At 43.1% G+C, this 20150-nt stretch overlaps 1 protein-coding gene and 1 long non-coding RNA gene across 10 annotated transcripts in view; one reads left to right on the top strand and one right to left on the bottom strand.

Annotated features, from left to right (window-relative positions):
* TMEM108 (transmembrane protein 108) overlaps nucleotides 1-20150 on the top strand; it is a 384089-nt gene that overhangs the window by 342525 nt on the left and 21414 nt on the right. The window contains exon 1 of one of the 9 annotated variants that reach the window (XM_084619371.1): nucleotides 12174-12621. The exons of the other annotated variants lie outside the window; for them this stretch is intronic. Within the exon in view, the coding sequence (XP_084475497.1) occupies nucleotides 12609-12621 (13 nt within the window). The 5' untranslated portion in view covers nucleotides 12174-12608. Of the gene's footprint in view, nucleotides 1-12173; nucleotides 12622-20150 lie in introns of those variants that run through there. 9 annotated transcript variants of the gene reach the window in all.
* Nucleotides 9737-20150, bottom strand: part of LOC311515896 — a 104404-nt gene continuing 93990 nt past the window's right edge. The window contains exons 4-5 of the long non-coding RNA XR_014710252.1: nucleotides 10942-11176; nucleotides 9737-10192 (exon numbers count right to left, since the gene is read on the bottom strand). This is a non-coding gene — a long non-coding RNA (uncharacterized lncRNA). The remainder of the gene's footprint in view (nucleotides 10193-10941; nucleotides 11177-20150) is intronic.

Below are 20150 nucleotides of genomic sequence, written 5' to 3'. Positions count from 1 at the left end.
AGGCAAGTGCTCTAACAACTGAGCTAAAAATTATATGGGCACCACCACCCATAGTTCTCTCTCTAGGCAGATTTTGAATGGAACCTAATCTGGTAGGCAGCCTCTGAGCATGCCTACCAGATCAGATCCTGCATACAACTTAGGCAGCTGACCGCTTATCTTTCCCTGGTTCGTGAATTGCTCTAGGACTTAGGCATCTGGACACCTAAAGGGAGGCAGCTGTGCACATGCTCAGAGGTAGAAACATAGACCTAAGGAACTTCTACCCTGAAAACTTAGGTGCTGACTGAGTTTAGGTGCCTACCAGGTTTGGCAAGAGTTTGTGGATCGCAGAGGAGCCAAAACTGGGACTTAGGCACCTAAACTTGAGACTTAGGTGCCTGAGTCCCTTTGTGGATCTGGGCCATAGAGTTTGATGCCAGAAGGAATGACTGACACTTTCTGAGGATACCAGAGTTTTGAGACACCTTGCTACCACTTGTCTTTGTGTGAGGAAGTCTTGTCTGTGCCTGCCAGTAGTCAGCTCCTTACCTCCGCCAGCTACAAGCAGCACAAGCATTCCCCTCTTAGCCTACACAGGACTTGCAGTCCCTCTACAAGTTAGCAATAGGTACACTCCAACCTGACTCCTATAAGTGTCTCCTGGACAGTCCTTGATTCACTGGACACTCACAGAATTCCCAGATCCTCTGTTCCCAAAGGAATAATGCACCGTAGCATCTCAGTTAAGTAGAGCTCTGTTCTACAGTGTAACACCCAGCACTTAAATTTGTCTATTAAAAAAAGTAAGTAAAGTTTAACAAAGAACAGAGAGTTCATTAGTTCTGTTTGCTATCACTTGAAACAGAGTTACGTATAAAATTAAATCATAACACACATACTCTAGAGCCTGGACTTAACTAACAAGATTCCCTCCTGTCTATGAGGTTTATCTTACCCAAAGTTCTTCTCCTAGCATTTAACAGCCTGTCTGACTGTGAGCCTTTTTTCATGAAGGAAATCCATGGTCTGCTTACTTCCTAAGTGAAGGATTCAGCATGATCCTCTGTCTCCACCGTTATAGTCCAAAAATCTATTGTCTGCACTTGTAAACAGGATAACCCCCACTGCTTGTGTTTTCCTGTCTAGGGTCTCTCCTGGACACTCTGCACTCACTTGATTAGCATTTTGCTCAGACTGTAAATGGACGCCCATTGTGCACTCAGTTTATATGTAGACAGACAGATAAACATTTTTTGCCTAAAAGAAACTTGTTTAACAAGTTCTGGTGACTGGCCCTAACTCAGAGACCTTGTTTTTTGGTATATATAAGTAATTCTTTACACATTATCCATCCATACATTTCACAGTTATGATGACCAGTGTGACACAGGCTTTCAGTATAGACCTTTCATGACACACTTTGGCAAACAAATATGTAGATACCAGACCTAGGGGAATCCTGTAACTCATGCACCCCTGTATCCTCTGCCACATGGCACCAAGAGATCCCTGGGTCACAGTAACCTCCTGTATATCACTGGCCATCAAATTTCACACCGTTACCCCAATATTGAGCCCAATAACTTATCCCTGACTAAATTTGCAGAAGAGCATCTAGTCATGATTTAAAGACATCAAGAGTGGAGACTCCAATTCCCTTGGTAATTTGTGCCAGTGGCTAAAAATTGTTCCTTATTTCTAATTTAAATTTGCCTGGAGTCAGCTTCTAGCCATCGTTATGCCTTTCTCAGCTAGATTGATGAGCCCTTTAGTACCTAGTAGTTTCTCCCCATGAAGGTACTTACATGTTGACTTCAGTGGAGTTATATATTTACGCCAATGTTAATGAGGCCAGAATTTGTCTTGAAAGAGGTTGGGTTTTTTGGCACTGGTTTCACTGGGACCAGAATTTGCCTCTTGAGCAAGTTTTTCTTTATTTTATTCCATCCTAGCCCACCCCTTTCCAACCACTCATTGATTTGGGTTAAAACAGGCCACTTTATCTTAAAGTTATGTTTGCTGCATAGTGCTCATTTATATTTCCCCCCACACACACACACACACACTTTTTATATCTTGACCTTTCATAGGGGTAAGGAAGTGGCTGTTGCTAATATGTTCACTTTGCCACCATAGTCAATGTTAATGCAAAGACTAATGTTCTCCTGCAGCTGTAGCGGTGATGTGTCATGCCTAGTGTTCTGTCTCTAAACAGAATTGGCTTTCTGTACTGCACTTACAGTGTGAATAATTTCACTGTTATGGTGCAATGACAGCTGAAGATGCTTGAAAAAAGAGAGAGAGGGGAAAATGTAATAAGGGAAAGCGTGGCAACAAGGCACTTATTGTAAGCATTACTATTAGATTTGAGGGAATGTAACATTTGATTGCCATACAGATCTTCTGATATGCAAGCGTATTATATGTCCATTGAGAACACGGTGATGTTAATTGTAATTGGTTCAAAATGCTTCAACACAGAGTTTATAGTTTGTCATTAGCTCCCCCGTTCTCTAGTTTCAAGGTTATTCTTTGAACATAATAAAATCTAAAGCAAGGAAAGCTAGTGTAAGAGCAACACAGACATTTTTATTAACTGTTTCATCCATGGAACAATCTTCCCAAATGCATACTTATATTTTTGCACTTACATCATATTTTTTAAAAACCACAGGTGTTTACAAAGTCCTGTTTGTGGGTCAGGGAAGGGGATCTGAATTCCTCTCTCTGAGCCAGCCCTTGAACGCACGTTGAGGGGGCTGCTGGCAGAGTTGTCTCCTTTCTGCTATGCTCCATTGGGGCAGCCGTTTAAGCTAACTGCAGCTGATGGTGCAGGTACCTGGCTGCCATTTTAATGATTTCAGTGGACAAATCAATAGCATGCAGCAACACAGCAATCAGAACATAGGGCTAGGAACAAAAGGGTAAATGCGTGTAGTGCAGACACCTTGACATTTGGCCCAGATCCTCAGAGATATTTAGGTGCCTAATTCTGGTTGATTTCAATGGAAGTAATGAGCCTAAAACCTTTGAGGATCTGTGTTTTAAGGGGAAAACCCAGACTGCCTCAGGAAATAGTTGTGGTGAGCAAGGTGGCACATTTCCCTTTGAAGCAGCACTTGGCTAATATCCCAACAAGATTTTATGGGGACAGAATCAGACTGAATAATCAGAGGGTTTTTAGGGCTGTCAATCTAACACCTTTCAAGAAACTGCAGAAGTGACTGCGTTCCAGAGAAGGGTGAAGTGATTTCTGTCTCCTTCATATATAAGTGAATGGTTTAGCGCTCCAATTCAGGCAACACTCCTCACGATGTCTATGGGTATTTTACCAAGATGTGGTGGTTAGATGCTGCTTGTAATTATTAGAACTGGGAGCACTGGCTGTTGGGAGTCTGAAAGGACAGGAAACAGGAATGGGGGGAAGTTGAGGAGGTGGAGTGAGAGCTACTGAGGGTGCAGCAGCAGCTTGGTTAAGAGGTTTCCACTTTAAAAATAAAGTCCTGTTAAAGTGTGTGAGTACCTTGCCTGGTTGCTACAACATAAGAGTAAGGAATGCAAGCGTTAAGGTATTCCTAAGGTTTCCATCAGCCCCAATCTGTGGCTCCTGGGAAGCTTGTCAGGCCTGGAGGTGGGCTTTCAGTGGGAGGAACTCAGTGCAGTAAAGGTAGCACTCCAAAGCACACAGAGGCAGAGGGCCCTGTGGCACCAACTGACCTATGGCTTGCAAGCACTGTCTGCACAAGCCCTCTGCGGAGAAAGATGGGCTGGGCTGGGTCTCATTGTTGAAATCCCCTAGGATTAATCCCTTATCTTTACTCACACTGAAAAGTGAGAACTGAGACTGAGTGACCGCTTCTCTCTCCCTTGCTCTAGGAAGGGAGCTGGGGAAGTAGTTTGCTTTTGTTGGGAATGCTTTACATCCCCTGCAAGGGGGCAGACTTATTAAATGTCACAGCTGGAGTGCTGCATCCCCATACCCTAGAACCAGACCACAGGGTTGTGCCTGCCCACGGAATGAGGTAAGGGAAGTGCCTGCTCTTGCCCCAAAGGGATGACTTTGAGATGTTAACCTTTGACAAGGCTAATATGACAGTCTGACCCCAACCCAACAAAGCACTTGATATTATTAGGGCTTTTTTTAGTAAGGCCTCATGACATTCTCATAAGCAAACTAGGAAATGTGATCTAAATTAAATTACCATAAGATGGGTGCACAACTGATTGAAAGACTGTACTTAAGAGGAGTTATCAATGGCTCACTGTGAAACTGGGAGGGCGTATCTAGTGGGATCCCGCAGGGGTCCGTCCTGGGTTCAGTGCTATTCAATAGTTTCGTGAATGACTGGGATAATAGAGAGGAGAGTATAGATTGCTCTTAAATTTGTGGATGACACCAAATTGAAATCAACAAGAAATTCAATAAAGACAAGTGCGTAGTACTACCCTTAGGAAGGAAAAACCAAATACACGACCACAAAATGGGGAATAACTGGCTAGGTGATGGTACTGCTGAAGAAGATCTGGGGGTTACAGTGGATCACAAACTGAATGAGTCAGCAATGTGATGCAGTTGCAAAAAAACGCCTAGTTATTCTGGGGTATATTAAGAGGAATGTTGTATGTAAGACATGGGAAGTAGCTGTCTCACTGTACTTGGCACTGATGAGGCCTGAACAGAAGTACTGTGTCCATTTCTGGGTGCCAGATTTCAGGAAAGATGTGGACAAACTGAAGAGAGGCCAGAGGAGAGTAGTAAGAAACCTGACCTATGATGAAAGGTTAAAAAAAACCAACTGGGCATGTTTAGTCTTGAGAAAAGAAGGTTGAGAGTGGGCCCTGGTAACAATTTTCATATCTGTTAAAGGCTGTTATATAGAGGATGGTGATCAAATTAATTGTTCTCCATGCCCCATAGAGACAGAACAAGAAGTAATGGGCTTAACCTGCAGCAAGAGGAATTTAGGTTAGATATTAGGACAATCTTTCTAACTCTTTGGAACTATTTTTAGTCAGTTCTGCTTTAGGGAAACTATTTCCATAGCAGTCAGTGCATGTAAGTGGTATTCTGTATGCACCAGGTGCTTCTACAGTGTGAGGCGGAAACTGAGGCCTGAGCATATTCAAAATAACATTCAGAAACACCACCCAGACACTGATTGTTAAATTGGAAGGAAATGCAAATGTGCACATAAAACTAACACCCCAATATGGAATTCAGTACATTGCAGTCAGTATGTAATGCCATTCACGCTCAAATGGAGACATAAATTACTGATACGATAAACTGTATCACTGGATCAGGCAGTATATGAAGTACCTGTACACTGTCTTCTATGTCATTGACTACGGAATTGAGTTAATCAAGCAATGAATCATATCAGTACTGAATTAAGTACAAGGTGCCAGGTCCTTCCCGCATTAACAGAAATTGTGTGTTGTGTCCAGCTGAGGTATAGCTGTGACCTCACTTATAAGAACATAGGATTTACCAGACCAGACCAGACCATCCATCATTCCTTCTAGTTCAATATCTGACTTCAAAGGAAGGCAAAAATTCATATATCAGTAGCTAGCCACTTATGCAATTCCCTTAATGGGGTGAAAAACTGTCTTTATCTCAGCAGAGATCAGCTTATGTTGTGAAGCATGAGATTTGATCTACAAATATTATTACTGGTCACGAAACTGTCCAGTTCCTCTCTAACTCCAGCTGCAGCATTAGATTCTCTGACCTTCATGGGCTTTGAATTCTAGGGTAGTGAATTTCCCAAATTGCTGTCTATGAAAGGGATGAAATGACTGAGACACATGAAAGGCCAGTGGAAGCCCAGTCAGTGTGTATGTGTAATCCTAGTATAACATCTAACTAAGGAACTGGTGTTTCTATAGCACCTGCCCCTGACTTTCCAGGAATGGTATGGAAAAAATGACACCAATCTTACTAGTAGAAGGATTAATGGGTAACAAAATGCCTACCTTAAACATTCTGCCTTGGGGTGGCACCACATCTTTCAGACCGTGTTTGGAAGCATCTTTATAGAGAGAGGATATTTCTCCAGAACTTTCACATGAGAGAGCTCCATTCTCCCCAAGATGTCACACTACGTGAATATAAATGCTAAGGTCATAGGGGGCTCAGAAGTAACAAAAATAGATAGCATTCAAGTTTTAATACTTCAAATTGCTTCCTCTTTGAGGAATTTCTTGCTAGAACTCCTTTTCCCTAACCTCCACTTCAGGGCCCCATCAGGTAGAGTCCTCTCCTTATGTGCAAACCCGTCTTTGTAAATCTAATGAAAGCAGACATCTTCCTGTAGATTTGTTCCTGTCATGTTTAGTTCATGGGTTTCAAACAAAGCTGGAGAGAGAAATATTACTGGCAAATAAACAAAAAAATCATTGCTGGTTGTAAAAAAAAAAAAAAAGAGAGAGAGAGAGAGAGACACCATATTGAGACTGAAGTAACAGTCCATAAAGGAACCACTTTCTATGTGACATAAGTCAAGGTAAATTAACTATACAAGATATGGCTTTCATGCTGTGCAAACTAGCCAAGCATTAATATCATTGTGCTTGATTTTACAATCCGTGTTGAGCCCAAACTCCCAGTAACATGAATGGAAATTCTGAGTATGTCCTGCAGAAGTTAGATCTGAAAAAGATTTCATATGTCATCTAGTTTTCACCTCATGCCAATGAAATATTGTTCTTTCTATAGCGTGTTTTCTAATGCTTTGTAAAGTCTGGTTTTGAAATGTCTCAAGAAATGAGATTTCCACTGCTTCTGACTAGAGACTATTTCACAGTCTGATAGCTCTCATCATTAGAAATAGTCTAATTTTTACCTTTTCCGGGTTTCATCCATTGCTCCTTTATGTATCCCCTTGATGTAACACTCTAAAGAGTTCCTTTCTCTGCTTGAGAGTTATCTCATCCAAATATGTGTAGGCATTGTGTTTGGCTTTTATTTTGGAGGAGACTCCTTAAAATAGTTTTAAATCCTTTTGTCCCCTTCTTATTGCTATAAATGAAATTGATACCCTTGACTGAGCCAGCATTTGTGACACCACGTAAATCCCTTCTTTGACAAGGTCCCATTTTAGCTTTCCAACATGCAGTATGGCTATTTATGCAATTGTCAAAGTTCTTCATAAAGTCATATGACATTGACTGTAGGTCTTAGTAACCAAAGGTTGTACAGTCACATCAATAGTATCTGCAGCAGTAAGTGCAGATTAAAGAAAAGCCAGCTGCACATCCAGTCTGTCTCCCTTGGCAACGGCATCCTGCCAACAAGAGCACTGCCAAGTAAGGGCTGGAGAGGGAGGGACATGGATTACAAAATTAGGGATGGGCAAGCAATGTGTGAACTGGTAGCATTCAGACCAAAAAAACATCTTGCAAATTCAGATTTCTTTCAAAAATATTCTTGAAATAGTTTTGCTTGTTCTGTTTCTTTTTGGATACTATTACAGACAGACCTATTTCTTTAATGTGGATGCTAAAATTTATGCCAAGGTGCTAGCAAACAGACTGTCATCTTGCCCAATTATGTTCACCCTGACCCATCTGGGTTCATTGCTGGCAGACTCTCTGGTATCAGAAGAACTCTAAACTTCATCTGTCATGTTAATTCTAGCAATTCTTCCTGTGTTCTTCTTTCTTTGGCTGCTGAAAAAGCCTTCACCTGGCCGCAGTGGGAGCACCTCAGACAGATTTTGGTAAAGCTGGCTTTTGGAAATCAGGTTTCTACAGGCATATTGGCCCTGTATACTCCTCTTTAAGGCTGCATGTCTGTCATGGAGGTCACAGAAAGTCACGGACCTCCTTGACTTCTGCAGTGGCTGGTGCTGGCTCAGGGGCTGCCTGGGTCAGCAAAGGCAGTAGTTTGGGTGTGTGGGACAGGGCTCAGGGTTGGGGCAGAGAGTTGGGGTGCAGGGCAGCACTTACCTGTGGGGGGTGGCTCCCCGGCTCCCACCGGCATGTCCCTGCAGCTCCTAGAGGTGGAGGAGCCAGGGGGCTCTGCTTGCTGCCTGTGCCTGCAGGTGTCCCCCACCCCCGCAGTTCCCATTGGCTGAAGTTCCTGGCCAGTGGGAGCTGCAGAGCCAGCATCTGTGGCGGAAGCAGTGCGCAGAGCCCCCCTGGTCGCCCCTCCCCTAGCCAGCCTCGCCAACCCTCCCCTCCCCTCCACCCCCATACCAGCAGGGGTCCTGGGCTGCGCACTGCTGCCTGCCCCCTCTCAGCACCAGCGGGGATCCCAGGTCAGGTGCTGTTGCTTCCCCCTCCCAGCATGGGTCCCAGGCCATGCACCGCCACCCATCCATCCTCCCCACCAGCACCAGCGGGGGTCCCGGGCCAGCCCCCACTCAGTACTTGCAGCACCCCCAGACCGCCCCTCCCAGAGCATCTGTGGCTCCCCGGACCAAGTTTTAGAGAGGAGTGTATAGTAAAAGTCATGGACAGGTCACAGGCAGTAAACAAAACTTCACAGCCCGTGACCTGTCCATGACTTTTACTAAAAATACCCGTGACTAAAACGTAGCCTTACTCATCTTTGATTGTCTGCTTTGGTTAATGATCATCAATCACTTCCTTTTAATTTGTCTAGGGGTATAAGACAAGCCTTCCCCTTATCCTCTGTTTGTTTTGGCAATGGAGCCATTTGCAATAAATATGAGAAACCACCCCTTGTTAAAGGGCAGCAAAACATGCTAAAAATTATAGACCAGTTGATTTGGAATTTGGGCAGGTATCCGGCTTCAAAATAAACTATAATAAATGTGAAATTTTAGAAATTAATATTCCCAAAAGGGTCAAAACAAACTGTTGTCAGCTATATACATTTAAATGGGTAAAGCAATCTTTAAAATAAAATAATAAAATACATGGGGGAATGGAACAAATATGAAATTTCTCAGCTAGGTAGGCTAGCCTCGCTGAAGATGAATGTCCTCCCAAAGTTATTTTTGTTTCAGTGCATCCCTGTTGGTATTCCTGGCATGACCGTAAAACATGACAGGATGCATTTTTAATGTAGATAGTTAGCACCCTCTTCTCAAACCTTGTGCCTCTTGTGGCAAGCTTATGCTTGTGAATGACCCACACTCCAGTTATCTGGGAGAATCTCACATGAAAAACCTCTGCCAAATTTGTTGGAACTTTAAACCTCGCACAAAGGAGAACAGAGCAATCAGACTTAAAGCTATCCTAAAGGAAGCTGCTCTTAGACCAGCCTTGGAACTTGGTGCAAAGTACTCCTCCGGCACTGTTCTCCACCCCCGGGCTGAGGAAGAAGCACAAAAAGAAGCACACTGATAGAGGGCACTCGCCAGTGCCAAAGAAAGGCAAGCAAAGGGAAGGCAGTGGAGCACGACCCACTTCGGGCACTCCTCCACCCCAGGTCCCATGGTAGCACCATAGTCTACTGAGGGACCCTCTGCCGATGGCAGGAAGTCATCGCGGCACCTGCGGAATTGCAGTGCCTTCAACCCCGGAGATCTTTGCAGCAGCCAGACTCAGTCTACCGGTCATGCCGACCCCATTAGGTCAGCTGCCAGCTTTGTCGTCCTTGAGCAGGAGAGAGCACAGAAGAAATATTATGTGCCAGTCAGTGGGTATGAGTATCCTTACTCTCACCCCCCTCCTGAGTCCCTCGTCATATTGGTGGCTAACAAAAGGGACAGACAGGGCCCGCTGAGCACTATGCGCAAACAGAAGGATGCAAAGAAACTTGATCTGTTAGGGAGGAAAGTTTATTTGACAGGTGGCCTACAACTATGTATCTCAAACCAGCAAGCCTTACTGTGGAGATACGACTACAATTTGTGGGACTCTGTCCAAATTTAAGGACTCCATGTCTTAAGACTTATGGCAGGAATTTTCAGCCATCTTAGAAAAAGGAAAGAATGTTGCCAGAGCCTCTCTCCGGGGGCACTGGATGCAGCAGACACGGTGGCCAGGACAATGGCCTCCATTGTCACCATGAGATGATGCTCCCGGCTGCAGTCATCGAGACTCACTCAGGAGATCCAGCAGTCTATCCAGGACCTCCCTTTCGAGGCTCCTCACTATTTTCAGAGCAGACGGACGCGAGACTACACAGCCTGAAGGACTCAATGGCTACCCTCAGGTCCCTGGGCCCCTTGCTCCGTCCGCTTTGAGGAAGCACTTCAGGCCTCAACAGTCGCCATGCTTCTTGGCTCCGCCTCTGAGACAGGACCCCATAAGAGAAAAGAGAGAGGTTACAAGCGCTGTCAACCATTTCCGTTCACCTCAACCTCCCAGCCAGGGTCACACAGGTACTCAGCTGAGACAAAGCAGGTTTTTGAAAGTGCGCCCAAGGGCGCTGTACCAGTTCCCACTTCAGATCCTGCCTCCCCTTTATTTTTGGGCCAACTGTCCCACTTCAGCCTGGTGTGGTTCTGCATAACATTGGACTCCTGGGTGCTAAATACAGTGGCGATTGGTTATATCCTGCAGTTTTCATCCACCCCTCCTTACCACACCCCATCCCAGTCCCTCTTCAGGGACCCTTCTAAGAAGCAACTCCTTACCCAGGAGGTGCAGACCAATGTTCCCTCTAATTTTTGACAGGCCGTGTGGGCAAAAAATTTCTTCTGTGCAAATGTTTGTGCGCGCGGTATTTCGCCGTGTGCACAGGGTTTAGGATCTGTGTGCATGCACACACGCACAGCTTAGAGGGAACAGTGGTGCAGACACTCCTACAGACGGGGGCCGTGGAGAACTTACATCAAAACTTGAGAGGGAAGGGGTTTTACTCCCGTTATTTCCTAAGCACAAAGGCCAAAGGGGGCCTTTGTCCCATATTGGGCCTCTTTCAACTCAACAGATATCTCAAGAAACTGAGGTTTCGTATGGTCTCCCTGGCCTCCATCATCCCCTCCCTGGCTCCAGGGGACTAGTATGCTGACCGCCCTCAACTAGAATGATGCTTACTTTCACATTTCTATCTTCAGTGGCCACAGATCATTTCCAGTTTACCACTCTTCCCTTTGGCCTGTCCGCAGCCCCACGGGTTTTCACAAAATGCCTGGCAGTGGTAGCTGCCTTCCTCAGAAAGCAAGGTGTTCAGGGATACATGTACCTCACTGACTGGCTGATCAAGGGTTGTTCAGAGGCTCAAGTAAAGAACAGCATCAACTTGGTCCAAGCCACCTTCCGAGCGCTGGGCCTAATGATAAACGAGCAAAAGTTGACCCTTATGCCAGTTCAGAGAATAGAGTTTATTGGGGCACTGCTCAATTCGACTCAAGCGAGAGCCTTCCTTCCAGAGGCCTGGTTCCGGACCATGTCGGACCTGGTATCCAAGGTCCAACCAATTACAACAGACCAGGTTTGCCTCAAGCTACTGGGGCACATAGCCTAGCCCATAGTCTAGCCCAGACGTGGCCAGCTTCATTTTACTCCCTGAACAGACACCACTTGGACTTGGTGCTTACTGTTCCAAACCCAGTCCTCATCTCCCACCACCACCTCTCCTCCCCACTCCTCTCCCAAAACAGCAAGAATGAATTTTCTAAGGAGACTGAGGGTAGCAAATTGCTTGGGCTATTCCAGCACCCACAGTAAGTGAGGAATGCCTGAGACGCTATATCCAGACATAGACTGGCTGGGATTCTCTCATGTCAGGTTGCAGTGCTCCTCTAACACTGAGACCCATCTTGGTGCATACTGTCTGAAAGCCAATTATTTTCCCTATTCCTTTTGGGGAACACTTAGCGTATTGAACTAGGCCAATATTTGTGCTGCTTGGCCAATGTATTCTTCCATTCACCCATCCTTACTGCTCGTGTAACACAAACAAAAGAATATTACCAAGCTGGCATTAAGAATCAGGAGGTTGATCTGTGTTTTCAATATTTAAAAAAAATCAAAGTGATAAAACATAAATCATAAAGTTATCACCAAAGAGAATAATAAAATCTATGCGGTGTTTTGACTCCAAAGAAAGGAAGAGAATAGGGTCAGTATTTCATTTTACATATTTTTCTCTGACAAGAATTTTAATAGTCCTATAAATAATCAAATGAAGGTATAACTATTCTTAGAGGTACAGAATCGGGAGCTAGGTTTGTAAAACCCATCTGCATGCTAAAAGCTAAATGATATATCAGAGCAGGAGCATTCTGCCTTGAAACAGAATATTAGGCAGTCTCACAAGGACGTGCAGCCGTGGAGCTTGTTGCTGTTTTGTTCCCAGCAAACTAGAACAGACAGTGATCCTCTGTAGCATTTGAATAGAATTGTGCCAGACAGACTGTATCTGGACTTGATAGAAGAGCAAGCTGGAATACCAGCCAGCCATTCAGTCTGCTTGCTGAGAAAGCAAATGGTTCAATAACTAATAAGCTTGCTTTGCGTTTGCAATGGTATTTCATAAAGGAGCCACAAGCCTTTTATTTTACATCTCTGGAAGACACGCCTCCCTAGTCTGTGTCTGTCTTCATTCCTCCAAAGGAATTCCAACATTAGCAGCAAACTCTCCTCAGTGGAACTACCTCATTAATTAGGAGATGGTAGCATCTTTTATTTTTTACGCTGAAATACGAAGCTTCCAAGTCTGCATGGCGTGAGCAGGTGAGGATGTCTGCTGACAAGTCCAAATGATATTTTCAGGTAAGTGATTCCCTATTACAATCAGATAAAAGTCGTCATTTATTTTTCTCCTCAGTAATTATTGTGCTATTAGATTGTCAATGATCATTTTCACAAGGATCAGAAGTCTGCATGTATTTAAATGAATGGGCATCTATAGCATTTTTAAAGCACCTATTACCATAGTATCTGTCTGCCTTTGTGTGCAGCATAAAAATGAATGAGAAGATATTATTTTATTTGTAATACCTGGTGTTATATCACTTGAAAATCTAAAATTAATTTTTGCTTATGGACAGACTCACTTGAAGCCTTTGATGGAAATGACCCTTACCAGCAGTGATGGTTGCTCTTATAATAATTTAAATTGTTAAAGGGCTGGGCATAGTTGCTTTGTGCAAACTCTATGGCAGACTCTTATATTCTCATACTGTGTCAGTGTCTTCTGGTTGCTCTTAGTTTCTCTATGTGATTTCCAAAACTTCTGTTCAGGCTATTTTATGTTATTGCTGTTAGATTAATTGCACTCCTTTGTTATTCCTGGTGTTTCACTTTCTGTGTCATAGATTTTAATCAGACCTTGAATACAAAAGTAGGGTTGAATTTGTAGTGTAATCCATAAAATATTAACTGCATTTCCCTTCTCCTCTGACCAATACCTTGAAAAAAAAATAGAAAAGAACGTGTAATGGCACGTTTGAGAACTATTGCATGGCATTCTCGGACTCGATGTAAGATGGTGTGAAGAAAAACAGCTTATGTGGAAGTAGCCTATTTTTTGGTCAGTTCCTCCATTGCTCATGGTAACTGAAATTGCTCAACCCTTTGCTTGTACAAATGTTACTCTACATTGTTTACATGAAGAACAGGAGGACTTGTGGCACCTTAGAGACTAACCAATTTATTTGAGCATAAGCTTTCGTGAGCTACAGCTGAATGCGAGCTGTAGCTCACAAAAGCTTATGCTCAAATAAATTGGTTAGTCTCTAAGGTGCCACAAGTCCTCCTTTTCTTTTCGCGAATACAGACTAACACGGCTGCTACTCTGAAACCTGTCATTGTTTACATGGAAATCCTATCATTTATTTGAAGCATTCATGCAGCATGTAAACAATAAAACATACCAAAAAATTACGTGAACAAAAGTTATAGAATATTGCAGGTTATACAGTTTCCATATTTTAAAAGTCACTGTTTCTACTTTTGTTGTTGTGAGCTGAGATGCACATGACAAAAGAACAGGATAATGCAGAAGGTTTTCACTACCAAAATGTGTTATTTCAGTTGTTTTGAACAGTTTTTATCAAGTGCTCTCTTTACCATTTAGTAATTCAAGAATGTTAGAGGCACAATAAGGTTCAAGCACACTGTACTCTGCCCAGGTATACATGCATCCAAGATATGCTTTTGTAGTCTAACTGGGATCTGTACATTCCCCTTGTAGAACTGTTCCTTTTGCTTCCTTTGCCCAAGGCGATCTGAGATAACAGATCCAGCAGTAGGTGTAAATACAAAGCTGTTCCTGACTTCCCACAGCAAAGATGTTTTTCAAGCACAGCTCAGTGAGGCTCTGTTTATTCTGCTGCTGGGTCTACCGTGGGGAGGGCCAGAATAGGAATCTTTGCTTCCAAATGCCAGACTGAACTCTTTGTGGATAATCATTCACCATGAAAGATGTTAATATGGGGCTCAAAACTTTTCACTATATCTTATGCAATTAGGGCTTGGTCCAAAGCCCACTGAAGTCAGCGGGAGTCTTTCTACTGACTTCAGACCACATGTTGCATAAGATGCTGTTGTTTAAAGATTCTACCTAACATCTGAGCTGACTCCAGTAACATGCACAGACTCTCATGTAAGGCTAATAAGCTATTCTTTACTTTTGAAGAAGTTAAAACTATTTACCAGCTACTGTTAGTAAAGTATCTAATGCAACCTCTGGCTGTGTTAATTCCTGAGCAGACCCCACCCCTCCATGCAATGGAACCCTCTTAAGAGGGGGCAGCAGGGGCAGTGGACAGCTCAGGAACCGTGTCAGCATGGCTTCACCAGACCTGTGCCAACAGAGCCAGGAGAGAGCAGCAGAACTGAGGCTCAAGACCCAGCAGATTAGATACCCAAAGAGCTATAAGTTCTGGGGACTGAACCCCCAGCTTCTTCTGATGGGGAGAAAGCAGGCTATTCCTTTCCCTCAGTGAAAGTATTCAGAAGAGGCTCCAGAGCAGTGGTTCTCAAAGCCTGGACCTCTCTCCTTTAGTAATGTGGGAAGAACAGGGTGATCACAACCTCTTGACACCTGTTCGCATAATGAGCCCCAGGCAAAGACCCTTGCTCTAGAGGAATTTCATCATTTTCTTCCACATAAACATATCCCTTAGCTCTTCCTGTGAGTTTTTCCATGGAAGGGAGCAGTTTCAGTGTAAGCCTAGATTTGGCCCTCTGTATTGGCGATTTATCAAGATTTGGTCCACTGTATCCTGGTAAAGACTCTTATTGGTTTCATCTGCATATATCATCCTTTTACTGCACTATTTTTCATATTTGAGTGAATTCATTTTGGACTTAACGTACAGTACTTGGACAGTGCTCAAAGTATTATGCAAGAACAGAGTGATGTTGTTCCCACTGCCAACATACGAGGTCCATCAACATTCTTGTTAGGATTGAAGGGTTTTTAACAGAGCTATTGAATTAGGCTCCAAAGCTCAGACTTGATGTATGACACAAATAAAATCTTTTGGCCATTTCTGAGCATGAAGAATGCAAAAAGAAAACAGGAATTAGTTTTGAGTTTCCATGGCTTTCCAACCCCATAAATCCTAGGAAATGAATTCCCCAGTCTGCTGGATATGAGAAGCACCTGTGTGCACACACTTACTTTTTACACGCATGAGGAGGCCTATTGAAGTCAATGGGCCTTATGTGCATAGAAATATATGTGCTTAAATCTTTATCAGACCAGGGCCTAAATGCTCCAGCATCTTTCAACATAACAGCATATTCAATATGTAGATTAAAAAAAAATCTTGTGCCTTCAAGTAATTGTTTTTCAGATTTGTCAGAACTCTCCTCAGTTGTCATGTTAGGGCAACATCACATTCTTCCAACTCACCTTTCCTTATTTTAAAATTATATAATCCCACATCTAAAAATATTGGATGCCTTGTAAATTGCCTCAGTGTTTTTTTTTAAGGTGACTTTACGTAGAAAAGAGATGGACTGTCAGGAAAGAGAACAGATTTTTCCACTTATTCATGAATATCTGCTAAAATCCAGAGTGAGTCCTCATTAAGCTATATTTTGCTAACCTTCTGTCTGAGCATCTAAAAGCTATAGGGACAAATTCTGCTCTGATTTACACCTTGTGAAAATCAATGGGAATTCAGTGTCGGACTGCCTTTTGTGCTTTCAAAAATCTCCCCTCTCAAAAATGAAATGTACCTCACCTCCATGCTGCAGTTCTGTTGACTGCTTTCTTTTGTCACAGTTTATAAATAATATCTTTCATTTCTGCACGGGATACTACAGTCTAGTTTTGGTGTCAAATGTTCACACTCAAAGCTCTGTCTTGATATTTTAGCAGTGTGTGTAGATGCATTTGTGTTCATTGTTGAGATGAACCATTGTTTTATCGAGGACAAGTGCATAGTATGTACAGCAGTGGTCCCCAAGCTTTTTACCTCATGCCCCCACTTACCCCTGTTTGTGCCACCTCGCCCAAGCCAGGAGTGGGGCTGTGGCTCTGGGAGCAGGGGGACACGGACAGGGGTAAGGGAAGCCGAGGCTGGGGCCACAGCTGGGTGCAGGGGCAGAGCTGAGGCTGGCAGCCTGGGCTCCAGGCCACGGCCAAGAGCGGAGCCTTGAGCTGGCAGTCGCAGCTAAGAGCAGAGCCCTGGGTATGGGGCTTGCGGCTGGGACCCCTGGCACAGTGAGGGGACAGGGCCAGGAGCAGAGCTGGCCTGGGCCCCAGCTGCACCCCCCCGAATCTTCCTCTGCACGTGTCCCATAAATTGGGGACCTCTGATGTACAGAGACTGTGGAGTTCAGGTCTGTGGTATGGCAAATAGGAGAGGACACTAAGGATATGTCTACACTGCAGCTGGAAGCATGCCCCTGCAGCCCAGCTAGACAGACACATTCTAGCTCTGCTTGAGCTAGTGCACTTGCGCTAGCAGTGTGGACCTTGTGGCATGGGCTAGCCACCTGAGTATGGACCCAGGGAGTAGGCCAGGCTTATACTCTGGTAGCTAGCCCAAGCCATTTCACATTCCACGCTCTTTCTAGTGCACTAGCTTGAGCAGAGCAAGTGTGCGCGTGTCCATCTACCTGGGCTGGGAGGCACGCTCCCAGTTGCAGCATACCTCTATCTGTAGCATTAGTGTATGGACTCTCACAAGGATGGGGCTGATCATTGTTGAAGCCTATCATATTTTCTGAATCCCATTTTAAAAGGTCCATGGTACAGACACAAGTCCCCATTTAAACTGGAGGCACGTGGCATCAGACCTTGTGCCCATGCAGAGCTTTCAGCACCAACATTTTCAGCGTCTGCCTCTCAAGCTAACGGAGAGCCTCCTGTAGTGGTATACTAGCTCTTACGCGGTACCTTAGATCTCAATGTGTAAGTATCATTATCCCCGTTTTACAACTGGGGCATGGACAGTGGCAGAGCCAGAAATAGAACACAGGTCTCCTAGCCACTAGGACTCTCTGGCTCTTGCAGTATTTAGACTTCTGTCTTCTTAGTGTCTGATTACATTGCCCTCTGGTGGCTGGAGCTCTAATGCAGTTTTGGCATTCTGTCACTAGATGGCAGTGGTACGTATACGCGCTGGGCAGTACACTGTTATACTCCCCCAGATAGATGAAGCTGTGCCTTGAGCAGCTGGAGTCCATATCCAAAAAAAGGGGAAACCTGTCCTTAACTACAATATGTGTGCATACCGACATATGCCATGGTTAATATCTGAACTGTACATCTAAGCATCAGGGATAGAAACTAGGATCTTCAGAGGTTCGCCTTTAGTTCAATGGGCAGTTTCTGCTGGTGGAGCAGAGGAACTATGGGTTAGATGGCAATTATAGAGTTCTGTGTTTTGTGGACATGGAATCAACCCAGACTGACTGTTGCCCAAGTGCTGAACTGGAACTCCAGCTGCTGGAGCTCTGTTTAAATGAGGAGGCGGTGGTAATGTAGTAAGAATGTAGTAAGAGCTGGTTGAAATATTTTTTCAATGAAAAATGGCTTTTAAACCAAAATATTTGTTCTGGTTTTCAACCATATAAAGCTTTCGGTGTGAAGTAGTTTTCAAAAATTAGTTTTTGTAATTGACAATTTTTGAAAGCCAAAGGTTTTGATTTTTGGTTCTGTTTTGTATTGGAAAAAAAAAAGTCCTCGAAAAATGAAGTGTCAGTCCTATTACTTCCTCTGACTGGGCTACAAAGGTTATAAATCCTAATGTCTGGCAACATTGATTCATAATTAACTTAAATGATAGAGGTATGTGTTTTTGGAGAGGAAGACCAGAGGTTCTAGATCTGCTGCTTTGTGTGCAGCATAGCTGGCAACTATGTCCTTTGTTAGAAATTAAGAAAAATCCAATGTACAGTGAAGAGTGTGGCTGGAGGTTGTTATTCATGCTACTTCCAAAATTAACAGGAGTTCTATCATAACACACTTCACCTTATGCGTTTAGAGCAGTACCCCAGAACTTTTCTGAAACATTATCTCCAGAATCCAAAACAAATCTTCATTCTTCCCTTTTAAATTGTTCCCCTGCAGCTACTTGTCTTGGCATGAAATATTAGCCATTTGATCACTGAACTATCTGCCTTGACCTTGACCTCACAGTATGTGCGGTCAGAAAAATTTCCCTGCATTTCACTGAGTGGTGCTCCATTGGTATTCCTGTCTGTTAGAAGCATCTCATTGTTCCACAATAGTATATTTTTTCACTTTGATCAAGTGTCTTCCTTTCTGGTTAGGGGTGGAGAGCAAGATACCAGGTTGGGGCTTATCTGTGAAGTTTATTTATTTATTTTATTTCAGAAGCAAAAAGCATTCGCTGACATCTGTGTCAGTCACTAGAAGGTGCTGAGTTATTTGTAGGGCTGTGAAGCCATTAAAAAATGTATCGCCATTAATCTCGCAATTAAAAAAAATTGATCGCTCTGTTAAACAACAATAGAATACCATTTATTTAAATATTATGGGCTGTTTCTACATTTTCAAATACATTGATTTCAATTACAACACAGAATACAAAGTGTAGAGTGCTCATTTTATATTTATTTTTGATTAAATATTTGCACTGTAAAAAAGAAATGTATTGGATGAATTGGAAAATACTAAGTACTGTAGTGCAATCTCTTTATCATGAAAGTTGAACTTTCAAATGTAGAATTATATACAAAAAACTGCATTCAAAAACAAAACAATATAAAACTTTAGAGCCTACAAGTCCACTCAGTCTTACTTCTTGTGCAGCCAATCACTCAGACAAACAAGTTTGTTTACATTTACATCATCTGAGTCAGATGCCACCAACAGAAGGTGGATTTGGGTTCTGTAGTTTCCGCATCAGAGCTTTGCTCTTTTAAGACTTCTGAAAGCATGCTCTACACCTCGTCCCTCTCAGATTTTGGAAGGCACATTAGATTCTTAATCCTTGGATCAAGTGCTGTAGCTATCTTTAGAAATTTCACATTGGGGTCTATGCATTTTGTCAAATCTGCAGTGAAAGTGTTCTTAGAACAACCTGCTGGGTCATCATCCGAGACTGCTATAACATGAAATATATGGCAGAATGCGGGTGGAATAGAGTAGGAGACATACAATTCTCCCGCAAGGAGTTCAGTCACAAATTTAATTAACACATTTTTTTAACGAGCATCATCAGCATGGAAGCATGTCCTCTAGAATGGTGGCCAAAGCATGAAGGAGCGTACAAACGTTGAGCATATCTGGCACGTAATACCTTCCAATGCCGGCTACAAAAGTGCCATGCAAACGTCTGTTCTCATTTTCAGGTGACATTGTAAATAAGAAGCGGGCAGCATTATCTCCCATAAATATCTCCCACTGTTTCTCTTAGCCACTGGCTGCACAAGAAGTAGGACAGAGTGGACTTGTAGGCTCTAAAGTTTTACATTGTTTTGTTTTTGACTGCAGTTATGTAACAAAAAAATCTATATTTGTAAGTTGATCTTTCATGATAAAGAGATTGCACTACGGTACTTGTATGAGGTGAACTGAAATACTATTCCTTGTATCAGTTTTACAGTGCAAATATTTGTAATAAAAATAATATAAAAGTGAGCACTGTACACTTTGTATTCTGTGTTGTAATTGAAATCAATGTATTTGAAAATGTAGAAAAACATCCAAAATATTAACAGTGCAATTAAAACGGCGATTAATCGCGATTAATTTTTTTGAGTTAATCGCGTGAGTTACCTGTGATTAATCGACAGCCCTAGTTATTTGTATTACAGTTTTATACACTGTATTTTAAAGTCAATTTGTTGACCTCCTGTATAGGTAGCAACAC

Source organism: Lepidochelys olivacea (genome assembly GCF_965140295.1).
Source record: "Lepidochelys olivacea isolate rLepOli2 genome assembly, chromosome: 2".
Classification (NCBI taxonomy): domain Eukaryota; kingdom Metazoa; phylum Chordata; order Testudines; family Cheloniidae; genus Lepidochelys; species Lepidochelys olivacea.
The sequence above is the reverse complement of the archived record's forward strand: the minus strand, read 5'-3'. Positions and strand labels throughout refer to the sequence as shown.